Genomic DNA, 12,948 nt, shown 5'->3' with positions numbered 1-12,948 from the left:
CCACAGCAAAGGTAAAAAAGCAGACCCAAGCTGTTCAATACAGGTCTCTGGGCTGGAACTCAGAACCAAGGTAGGAGCAGGTTGCCATACCAGCCCCAAGGAAGGAGGCATACAAGCCCACGGTAAAGATTGTCAAGCCCAGCATGGGGGTAGCAGGCTAGATAAAGACTGGCTGAGGCAGAGCCCGCAAGAAGGTGAAAGAATTTTTGTTTCCATTAGACATTTTTTGGACTTTTAGTTTGGGGTGAACTAAAGCTGGAGACCCACCTGAAGGGCTGAATTACCAGGCAGAGAAACCACCACATCACTACAGCAACTGTTGGCAGGGTCCACTAGACCTGCAAAAGAGCTGTGATGCCATGCCTGGCCACAAGGGAGCAGCAAGTGGTGAGTCAATTCTGCTATATCCTGTTCCTGTGAACACTTGCAAACATGATTAAGCACTTCAGTGGAATAACTCATATGCTTAGAAGTTAAGCACATTAAATATTTTTTTTTACTTTACATTACTCCAAATGGGATAGAGTGCCTAAGGTATAGGATAGACATCTTCAGGGGCTGCTGTAGCTATAAGCAAACTAGGCAGATGCAAATTTGGCACAGCCATCCATTTCTACCCACCCCTTGCTTGTCCTAGAATGATGGAGGGGTGGCTGGGCCAAACCTGAATGAGCGATGCTGCCACCTCACACTTGGGCCCTCTCTACTTCTACCATAATGACCAAAATATATGATGGCTCGTCATACCCCGCCCCAACCTCCCGTCCCAGTTAAGAACCTCTGTTCTAGGAGATAGAAGGGGGGCAGTACACTGAAGTTTTGCCTAGAGTGGCAGATTGAGTGGCTTTTGCATCTTTTTAATTATTTTTCAAATAAATAAAAGTTTTCACAAAATAGAATAATCACTGTATTTGGGGATTAGTCATAATGCAATACTACTAGTCTGGCATCTCAGCTTGATTTTTCCTTCTGTAGCTGTATCAGAAGCAAATCTTTTAATGACCACTCTTTTAGACATGCTGAGCATTGTAGGGCAGGACCAGTTTCTTGTGCATTTTTCTCCACTCAAGACTCATTATTTCACCTTTCTGTAACTTAAATCATATAATCCACTTCTAAGCATTTATGTGTCTCACCACCACCACCCTATTATTCCTATATACTAAGTACACTTAAGATTTACTGTGCACGTGGTTCCATGCTTTTGCAGAAAGTTATGGTTGGAGAATTAAAATAGTAAGAAGATCAAGTAGTCACTTTGCCAAACCAATATAAGCATAGGGTCTCATTACTTGTGATTAAGGCTAGCTGGCCTCATTACAACGTCTCCTGAAGCTCACAAATCACAGAATACTTTTTCTTTAGGTCCTCTAAATCCCTCTGACAGAGAGCCTGATCTCATAGACCCTACTCTGGAAAATTCAATAGCCTTTTGAAGTCAACAATAATTTTCCCTTAGCACAGCTGCAGGAATGGGCATGGAAGTCTTGCTTTAACAAAGGCATTCTAAATTCTATTGCCTCCCTCTTTGTACTGAATATTTCCTTCTTTCAATGTTCATATCATCCAAAAAAATTCTACCGTGTCTCCCTTTGTTTCATGTCAAGAAGACAAATTAGTTCTAATACTGATCACTGTGGAACTGGCTCTCTTCTAGTCACATCTGTCCATCTTTCACTGCTGCAACTGCTCTCTGATTTCAGTTACCAAGATATCTCTTTATCCAATGTGCAACTCAGCCCCACAATATACAAAAATCTGTAGGAGAACACTTCAACCTCCCTGGCCAAACAATAGCAGATCTTAAGGTGGCCATCCTGCAGCAAAAAAACTTCAGGACCAGACTTCAAAGAGAAACTGCTGAGCTTCAGTTCATCTGCAAATTTGACACCATCAGCTCAGGATTAAACAAAGACTGTGAATGGCTTGCCAACTACAAAACCAATTTCTCCTCCCTTGGTTTTCACACCTCAACTGCTAGAAGAGGGCCTCATCCTCCCTGATTGAACTAACCTTGTTATCTCCAGCCTGCTTCTTGCTTGCATATATATACACCTGCCCCTGGAAATTTCCACTACATGCATCCGACGAAGTGGGTATTCACCCACGAAAGCTCATGCTCCAAAACGTCTGTTAGTCTATAAGGTGCCACAGGACTCTTTGCTGCTTTTACAGATCCAGACTAACACGGCTACCCCTCTGACATTCAACCCCACAGGTTACTCACTGACTTCATCGATTTTCCATATCATGGGCTGCTGTTGGAGGCAAGGATAGCAAATGTGGTGAAGAGGGTATTTTTCATCTGCACCTGGTACTGGAATTACAATTTTTTGTTTCAAATGGGATTCTTTCTATGCTTTTCTGTGCAGACAAAAGCACAGAATTAGAAAACTGTGATGTCCTCTACCGGGGGTTACATCTTGGGCGTCATTCAAAAGGTGAATGTCCAAAATGTAGCAATCCATCTTTGGGCACAAGATGCCCTGGGGCCTCTGGGATTCACATTGGAATTCAAGGCATAGGTTTTTACCTATAAACTTAAAAGACTAGACTGGTTTGGGCAGCAAGACACTGCCTCTTTCCTTGTTCCATGCTGCTACAGTTGCAATCAGTGAAAGCAGCTGAACTGGAGTTCCCTCATTACAGCATTCTCCATGAGGCCTCAACACTGCAACATACATCCCCACTAGTCTTCGTTTGCAAGCATAGGGAAAGGAGACAGGATGAGGGGGATTTGTTAACTGCAATATAATAGAGTCATGGGATGGGAAATAGTTATGATGGTGTGGGTGGCATATTGGATTTTAGTAGTTCAGTGTAATTGCTGATTGTGTTTTAGATATTGGAAGGAAAGACCAGAACATAGCTAGTATCTCTATTTCATGTTATCCTGTTATCAACCTCAGTTCTAGCAATGATGCCAGCTCTTATTGGGCATTAAAACACTGGTGTGCTTTCTGCCACTTGTGTGTGGAACAAACTCCCTCCTTCCCTCTTCCAAAAAAAAAAAATCCATAACTCAATATTATTATCTTCTTTCAAATCTAAATCACCTTTGCCTAAGAAACACTGCCTTTTGATAACATCTAGGCAGAAAGTGAACTATACTGTATATATACACCGCTCGTCTATGCAAAAACATGCTCATCCCTTCTTACCTGTTCGTTTCACCCATTTGCTGTGCTTTGTCCTTCAGCAAGATTATAAATTCTCTTTGCAAGGATGACTGTTTTACTACACATTTGTGCAGTCCCAGGCATAGTGTGTAGCACTAGTTGGAAAAAAATGACTTTATGCTTTTTTCCTATTGAAAAATGCTGTTTTATCAAAACTGGAGCATTTCACAGAAACGTATTGGTTTTGACAAACTTACATTAGGAAGTTTTCTCCTCAGGTTCAGCATGGAGTTTTGAGGGTCAGACGCTCACCCCAGAATAGCTCACTTGCAATCTGAGAGAACCAGCATCAAGTGTCTACTTCAAAACAGTATAGGGAATTAAACTTGCATCTCACATCGCAGCTGAGTGCCTAAACATCAAGCTATTGGCTTTTTTATATATATCTCAAAACATCTTTTCAGTCCACACCAAAACTAAAACAGATTTTGGAACTTCAAAATTTGACAAAACAAATTTTTTTCTGGCCTTTTTAGGCATTATTGCAATACAGGTAACCATTCTGTTTTAAAAATTGAAATAAGATATATACACAGTATAATATCAGAAAAAGTAGCATTCATCAGTCTATCCTATGATACTTAAAGAGGTTTTGCACTTTTGTGAATCATGCCATTTTAATATTACTTGTTCATCAGTTGTAATTTAATGCTTAACTGAGGATCTCAGTTCCTTTCTACTGTTTTAATTCAGTTTAGTTACATTTAGCTTTCCTAGATACTTTCTTTAAATGTGTCATCCATCTCTACTTTCTAGAGAGTTTAAATGTAGCTGTTTAGAAATGGGCCTAAACTGGAACCATTTATTAAAACCCCTGAAAGTCACTGGTTCAGAAACAAACCCCAGCTGAGCTTTTGCAAAACTACACCAAAATCCTTTCTCTCAGCTCATTACCATATCCCACCACTCCACCTCAAGTCCTTTTCCTTTTATCAAATAGCAGTTGTGAGAAGGGCTTTAGTGTAACCATGTGTACCTCTCTCAACCCATTTCAGCAATACAGCTTCTCCCCCAACCCCCCAAAATAAGCCTGTTTCACATTTCTTTTCCGTATTTTTTTTTCCAAAAACTGAGGCCAAAAAAATCATCTTTTTTTTGCCATGATTTCTTCTAACAATGACTCACTCCTATCCTTTCTTGAGAGCTTGTACTAACCACTTGTTCTTTAGGTACAAAGGTGGTCTTCATTTCCTATACCTCCTTTTTAAGTCATGCTGGTGGCTCAAAGGGAGGGCAGAATTTTGCCCAATTTCTCAGGTACAAAATGATCACTTGCTTAGAGGAGGAGATTTTACAAAGGTATAAGGAGCAGTGAAGTGCCTGACTGCCATTGACTTTCAAACTTGGACTTTTTTAAAATACTTACTGCACATGGAACATTATATATGAACTATGGAGAGCTGATACTATGCCAAGAAGGGAGCATGAGAAATTAGATCCATGGAAATACAAAATTTTTTTACAACTCAGGCAGTTTTCTTTACATAAGCTAGGTTCTTTATGCCAGAAATATTAGACAGACAAAGACTGGGAATTTCAAAGGGGTAAACGGGAGTCAGGTACCAAGTGTGACAATTTAAGGATCTGTCTGTACAGTTTATGAATATTGGTTGGTATGATGGAGTTACTGTATCAGCAATGCTTGTCTGTGTATCTATCATGGGTCAGCAGGTTGGTGTCATGTCCCAGAACAGGACAAGCAGAAGGTACCACAGATTACTTATGGTCCTTCGATCACAACAGTATGCTAAGAAGCAGCTGCATCTTTGGAAACACAGTTTCATCTTAGCCTCCTGGAAGGAGGGGAGAAGGTAAGAGCAGTGTAAATTGCCTAGGGACAGAACAAAAACAGCCAGGTGATCAGAAGGTTTTTTAATAAAGAAACACACAGGAACAGGGGAATCAGACAGGAACAAGAAGCATTAGACTGGAGAGAGAAAGGTCACAGAAGCTGGGAGACTCAATGGCAGAAGCCATCCAGCATGTCACTGCCTGTGTGAGATAAGGGACATCCTGCCTGTCTGCCTAGACTCAGATGTCCCGTCCCATCCACCCCCATGGGAACGTGAACACATGTAGGGTTTGCTGTTTTATATTTTCTATGATTAAGTAAAAGAGCAATAGTGTGTTAGATTTGTGCAAAGTGTCTGAGAGCATGTTATATACTTTACAACTACTGCATGCCCCTGGAGAGAGTTGAACTGTAAACCAGAAGCTTCACACCTGTCAATAGAGATCAGGGAGTGGGTATGTTTAAGTACAGGAACTAGACAGCTGGTCAGCAGGTTCCAGAAAGCAGAAGGGGGTGCCAGATAGGTCTGCTCCCTCAGAGTATGTTTAGGGTCCCCACAATTATGCAGTGGCTGGACTCCATTTCAGGCTCTTGAATAGCACAGGCCATAGAATTTCACCCAGTGATTCCAGCATCTAGCCAATTAACTTGTGTTTGTATTTGTACATAATTTTTAGAAAGACATCCAGTCTTGATTTAAAGTCCCTTACTAAGATGTTCCAATGGTTAATTACCCTAACTGCTAAAATGGTCTTGATTTCCAGTTTGAACTTTTTGGACTTCCAACTCCTAGCCGTTTGATCTTGTTATGCCTTTGTCTGCTAGATTAAAGAGTCCCCTAATATCAGGTATGTACTTCCCTTTGTAGATATTTTTAAGTCTTAACCTTCTTTCAAGAAGCTGAAGAGATTGATCTCCTTAAGTCTTATCATAATGCCTGTTTTTCTGGTGGCAACTTATTTTTATACCTCTGCTTTGAATCTGCTCCAATTTTTCAATATCTCCTTTAAGAGTGTTGACCCCAGAAATGGACATATCACAATAATTCTATCACCAAAGCCATATAAAAAGCAGTTGGGGGCTGAGTTCTTTTGAAAATTTGGCCCCAGTTCTAGGTGCAGAATCTTTTGATGCCTGCCCCTCACCTTTAATGCATCTGAAAAAGCAAAGTGAAAAATGTGTTTATTCTCTTTAAACAGCTAGAAATACTGGATCTCCAGACTAAGGTAAACTGTTTCTATTGTTTGAGTTTTACAGCGTACCTTCAGTCTAAAATTAAGCATTTTAAGAAGTAAATTGGCCTGTTTGCACATAAAAACATATATAATGCTGCACATCATGCACTTCTCTGGAACCAAGACAAAAATGAAGAACAATTTGACAGTGTTGCTCTATCTTCTGGAAGTATTATTTCACACAAAGTAATTTACTGTGTGCTATAAATTATCTCCTGTAATAATTAATACTTCAAGTTTTATATGAAACCTTTTTTAAACCTTTCTTTACATATGAACAGACAGCACATGAAATGAAGAATAAAAATTGCATATTTAAATAATTCATCATAAATTAAATCTTTCACTATATATACATTAAAAGCTCTTTCCCGGCACATTAGCAGGAGGGTATACAATGAAAAATCAAACAAGTAACTTAATAGCTATATCGGAGTGATGTGATTTTTTTTTTTAATGTTTTAAAGTTCTGTTGTCAGCTGTTATGTTACACTATTACCAAAGACATAAGAGCAGAAACAAAACTTCCTTTGAATTTGAGCCAACGGTGCTACAGGCATGGGGCATTACTAACATTAAGATCATCAACAGCAGGAATAATATTTCAATCTGACAAATACTAGGTACCACTCAATTTAATACATAATATCCATGTGTATTTGCATGTGACAAAATGATCTTGCACTATTATTGGCCAGTGAACCATTGGTAGGAAGAGGGTCCCATAAAAGAGAAGGCGAATGCTTACAAAATTTTCCTGAGACATTCACACTTATTCCACACTTAACACAGCATTTGAGAGACCCTTCCTTCTGTTCAGGCTACACTGTAGGAAGGCAGCTAATGAACCTGAACTGCCTTCCCACAGTCTCAAACCCAAATGCCTCCTACTGCAGAAAGCAACCTCATCCTCCCTCACTGAAATGATCAAAGAAGTTAGATTATCTGGCCAGTATTGTGTCAGAGAAGAAAGTGACACACATACCAGCTCCCTTGACAAAGCTCAGCCCTGTTTGCAAAATTGGAGATTCTGAAAGCACTCAGGAAAGGCTGAGCTGGCACATGCCAAAAGTTTTGTCTGTCTTAGGCTACGTCTTCACTACCCGCCGTATCGGCAGGTAGCAATCGATTGCTCGGGGATCGATATATTGCCTCTCATCTAGACGCAATATATCGATCCCCGAACGCACTTATATTGATTCCGGAAGTCCACCAACCCCAACGGAGTTGCGGAGTCAACATGGGGAGACGCGGACATCGATCCGCGCCGTGAAGACGGTGAGTAATTCGATCTTAGATACTTCGACTTCAGCTACATTATTCACGTAGCTGAAGTTGCGTATCTGAGATCGATTTTCCCCTGTAGTGTAGACCAGCCCTTAGTTATTGAAAGCCAAAGAGGAATTCCCAGGTCCACTGCTGACAGAGGTAATCAACTCTTTAGAGAGGGCTATCCTGAAGTGGAAGACATTCTGACTGATTCTGAAGAAAAATGTCACTTAATTAACCTTAACACCCTGATCTTTATTTACCCTTGTGACCACAACATAAGTAGTTTGGTCAATGGCAGTTTAAAAAAAATGACATTACAAATGTCCTCTTAAAACAAGTTGTTTTTTAGTATCTTTCCTAAAAACTTCAAAATCATTGTTTCCATTTCTGTATTGCAATTACAGGTCTTCTCTGGTTTTCTCACTCCTAAGAAATAAGCAGACAAAAAAAAAGCAAATTTAAAAGAAAGATTCATCACTCTGACTGTGAAAGTTCTTCTGTGTTATTATACCTCATGCAGATTAATTTCCATATTGTAGAGAACTTCTGGTTCATTCCCCCAATAGATGGCAGTGAATCAGTATCTTACCAACAGGACTGAGTGTTGTTTTACAGCACCAAGAATGATATATAAACTGTTAGCTATTAGAAGTGGACCTGAACTGGAAAACTAGATTCAAATATCACTTAAATGTGAAGAAGTCCAGATTCTGATCAGATCTGAACTTGTGGGGTTGGGTCTGATTTCTAACGGCAGCCTCTTCCCAAATAGACTGTTCTATTTTCCAGGCAAAAAGCAATCAAAGTGTAGTCTGTGGGTAGGAGATTAGACAGCTCTCACTCTGCAGGTTCTCCTGTAAATCCTACCAAGAATTATGTTATATTGGCTGATGGAAACCGGTTCAGCAGTAGCATAAGCAAAAAACAGAACTCAAATGCACAAATATAGACAAAATATTTGATGTGCTCAGTAAAGGGATGCAATGTGCACCCTCACCCTTTATCCAATGGTCTTCTCCAATTGAAATGAGGAACACATTTTGTGACTAATATCTTTAATAAGAGAAGTAATTTTGGAGAAGGAAATTAAATGTAGAGATGAAAGATGGTAGGAAAGGATATTGAGGAGATCCTTGTGACCCAGACAGGTGGGCAAGGGTGGCAAGACAGTCTCAAAATGCTTTGGAAATACAGACTAGTGAGACCAGAGATTGTGGGGAGATTCCAGGAAATGCAAGAGTAAACCAGAGTCTGTGAATAGAAGAGAAGCAGAGAAATCAAATGCCAACCCAAGGAGAAATGAAGTGTGTAACTAAAGAGTCTGCTAGGGAATGAGGGATTTATTATGTGACATTAAATAGAACTTTGCAAGGCAAAGAGTGAGAATTCAGAGTAAGGAGATAATTGCAATTAAAGTGCAGTTCTACTCTGAAGGTGCCAATTCTATAATCACTCATCTCACTCAGATATGCTCCCTGAGCCCTTACAGATGAGACCTTTATTATGCTCAACATAAATTATGAGATCAGATAGCAACCCATTAGAAGTGGAAACAGACATTATTCATTACTAGAAACAGCACTTTCTAGCTATTGAGTGGCTTTATATCAAAGGGGCACAAAATCTGTGTACCATCTCACAACAGCTGGTCAAAACTCAGGATTTCCATCTCATGTGAGATTCTGACATTTTAAAGTTTTTCATTCGCAATTAGAAAAAATATCAAAATTTTGTTTTGGAAAAAATGTGTTGTGGAGTGTGTGTTCTCAGTTTTTATATTTTTTACATTATTTCATGACATGTCAGTTGTGCATTTTATGCTCTACTACTATTTTATGTCATTATGACATGTCAGTAGTAGTTGAAATATTTCTATTTATTTTTATTTTTAAAGTCATTAAAGGCAGCCGATACTGAATGAACATCTTTTCTAGATCAAGTGTGTTCTGTTTGTTTTGAAATGGAACAGTTTGACAGTACTACTACTGCCATGTCATAAAATGTCAAAAATATAAACATGAAAAAAACTTAAATTTGAAACAAAATTTCAGAATTCCAAAGTCAAATTTTTCCCCAACACACAAAGTTTGTTTTGAAATTTCTTTCATGGAAAATTGTCAAAACGAATACAATTTTGTGAACATTTCTGTTTTGTCAAACCAGGAAACATCATCTGTCATCACAGTGAAACACACCCAGGCAACTTGCTCCTTGCCTTGCCCAACACAAGAACAAGTTATTCATGTTTTCAGATACAATCAGCCTCTGAACCTTTTCCTAAATTTTAAACAATCTAATCAATTTTCTTACTTAAATGCCCACTGTAATTGATTTCCCCTAAAACAAGTCAGGAAGTACATTTGACAACGCTGACACCTAGTGGCAACATTAAAAGATGAGAACTAAAATAAAACCATTATCCCACTCCTTCAATATATTACCAAATATAAAAAGCTCAGAAAGAAAGATTTTAAAAGGCTGCAAAAATATGAACAAAACTACAGAAGCTATTATGAAAACTAAAGTTTCTAAATCAGTCATGGAAAGGTTATAGAAAATAGCTGTATATACAAGGTGATTGTCTTTCACCTGGATTCTGCAATCACTTGCACATGATTGATATAAAGTATGTGAGTAGTCCGGTTTAAGTCATATGGGATCTAATCTTGAAAATTAGTTTTAATTAATTTGGGATTTTGAATTTAAAATACATTAACTGTTTATGTGGAGCAGTCATGTACATGAAGATTTGATACCATTAACTTCTAGGGGTGCAGATCAGAACTGAAATCACTTTATTATCAAACAAACTTTATTATCCAGTATACAGCACTCATGTTTTTGATATGATTCCAAATTACTGTTCTGTCTTAGCAAACAATTGTTTCTTTTGCATGTCAGGTGGCATATAAGAAGACTTCGTGATGTAATAACTGCAGAAGGCTCTTAAGTGTTCCAGGGAACCCTAGAGTTTTCTGTAGCTTCCCTGTCAGAACCTTATTTTCATGAGTAGTCACAGTGACTTTGCCAAACTACCCTTATGACCCATTAATCTATATGCACTACTTATTGTGTTATAGTAGCACCTTACACCCTTTGGATGCTTGATGTCCCTGCTAAATCCTACCCCTTCTCTGTGTCAATTTCTGGAAGTGGAACAGATATATGCTGAAATCCAAAGCCACCTAATACAAGGTTACTCATATTTAATATAAAACAAAGAACATATCAATTTGTCTCCTTGAATGATGGCACACATGATATGCTACCCATAGATAAAAGCATCTTTCTCTATTCAGAGATTCTGTGCCCTAGCACTAAATTTCCATATTCTTACCTGTTGACGTCTGTAGGCCAAATAATCTAGATTTTCCAGATCTTTCCCAAGCTTCTGGTAGGTTTTCTGTAGTTCAGATGTACTAGACACGTTTCGTAGAGACTCATATGTTCTTTGAAACTGTGACGGTACAAGAAACAATGTCATCATTCACATAAATATTGTCTATATAGCTCCATTAGTTAGTGTTTTTTTAAAAAAAAAACATACTAACATTACGGGCTCTGTTATATTCTCATATATGCAAGAATATATTGCCACAACTCTTGAAAAGTCTATGCTTTGAGCACTTGGATATAGGGAAATATGTAGAGTCCTGGATTTGAAGTTTATAGTTTGGAATTTCTGAAGACACAATTAGAGATTGGCCCCAGCCCTGAAGTTCTGATCCTCACCTAAACTACCCCCAAAATCTGGTTGGTGTTCAGATCCAGGGTTGTAGTTTTTTTTTTTTAATCTTTTTAAATAAAAAGAGCACATACATGTTTCCTCATAGCTCATGAATTCCCCCAACCCACCAAATATAAGCAGTTTCTTCCTCAATACTCTCCCAGAAGACTCTTGGAGAATACCCATCTCTAACATGTAGTGGTGTGGTAAGGATGAAAAAACACCTCTTATTATCTTGTAAGATGGTGCCGATTGAGTCCACTCACATGGAGCAGTTTTTAGGACTGAAGTCTAAGCAACTTGCATAAAGTGTCATACTATAGGAAAACTGTAGGAGCTGGGGATTGAACCTAGTTCTTGATTTACTGTAAGTATATTAACCACTTCTTTCCTATGCAGATAATTAACAGTTGTATATCACAGTAGACATGTATGACATGTCACATAGAGACTAACGACAGATTCTGACTCCGGTGCTTACAAAATACTAGAGACACATACCTGGCATGACTAAAAAGAGAGCATGGGGGTGGGAGGAGATAGGACTTTACACAATGAGTCTCCTTGCTCAATTTGGTGTACACTGTATTACTTCCAACTTTAAAATAATTTTTACTATGCAATTTATTAATATGTATAGTAAAGCAGCAGCCACAGACCCTAATTAGGAGCAGAACCCTGTGTGCTAGCTACTGTACAAACAAAGGAAGACATGGTCTGTGTATAAACCCCTTACAGTTTTAGACAAATATTAGGCTAAGGCAGCAAAGAGTCCTGTGGCACCTTATAGACTAACAGACGTATTGGAGCATGAGCTTTTGTGGGTGAATACCCACTTCGTCGGATGCTAAGGATGTAGAAGAGGGAGAGGACACATTCTAGTACATATTTTCTTGTATTCATTATTTAAAATTCTGAAATTACACATAGAAATCAATACATGAAAAATGCTAAGCACAACATGTCATTCCCTTTTCTTCAGATGGGAGAACTGAGGGACAGAGAGGTGAAGTGACTTGACCAAGCCTACACAGGAAGTATTTAGATGTTTTGTATCGCAGTAGGAGTGGGTTCTAAGGAGCAAATGATTACATAGCCTACAAGATCAGGGAAGCTCATTGGTCCATCTAGAATCATAAATTGCAGGTAAGTGGCCTATCAAGACCCATATCCTGTCCCAACAATGGCTGATACCTCAGAGGAAAGTGAAAACCTTTCATAGCCCACCAGTTGTTTAATGTTGTACATGGGGGAAAATATTCCCCTCACAGTCCTGGAGCTGAGATATGCTCTAGGGTTACATAAGATTTGAGGCAGTCTTGCCATTAACGCAGTGGACTGTAGACCACAAGATGTGTGTTAGATTCCTGGCTCTGCCACAGCCTTCTTGTAATCTTCCTCAAGTCACTTTACCTCTTTCTTCTGCAGTTCACCATCTGTAAATATACTGAAACATTCTGTTATTGTAGTGATGAACACCATAGGAGACCCTATAAATGGTTACTAGTTTGCATCAAAAGGAGAAGCAGTATCAATGATCAAATGTACACCCCTTTAATAAACCCAAAGTGGCTCAGTATTCTGCAGCAACCAGCCTTACAGATTCATTGCATGCCACAAGTTTTATTTGTTCCATTTCTTATATGTGAGTGAATAAAGTGCTTGTAACAGCTACGCAATCTGCAGCACTGGAGAATGAAGCATTGCATTTAAATAGCTCAACGTAAGAAATTGCCACTTCCT

At 38.8% G+C, this 12,948-nt stretch overlaps 1 protein-coding gene across 1 annotated transcript in view; it reads right to left on the bottom strand.

The window, feature by feature from the left end:
• Positions 1-12,948, bottom strand: part of CTNNA3 (catenin alpha 3) — a 987,819-nt gene that overhangs the window by 913,105 nt on the left and 61,766 nt on the right. Inside the window, 1 exon segment of the mRNA XM_030569668.1 lies at positions 10,816-10,935. Coding sequence (XP_030425528.1) covers positions 10,816-10,935 — 120 coding nt within the window.

Source organism: Gopherus evgoodei, chromosome 7, assembly GCF_007399415.2.
Source record: "Gopherus evgoodei ecotype Sinaloan lineage chromosome 7, rGopEvg1_v1.p, whole genome shotgun sequence".
NCBI classification, from domain to species: Eukaryota; Metazoa; Chordata; order Testudines; family Testudinidae; genus Gopherus; species Gopherus evgoodei.
Note: the sequence above shows the minus strand (reverse complement) of the source record. Positions and strands in the feature narration are given on the sequence as shown.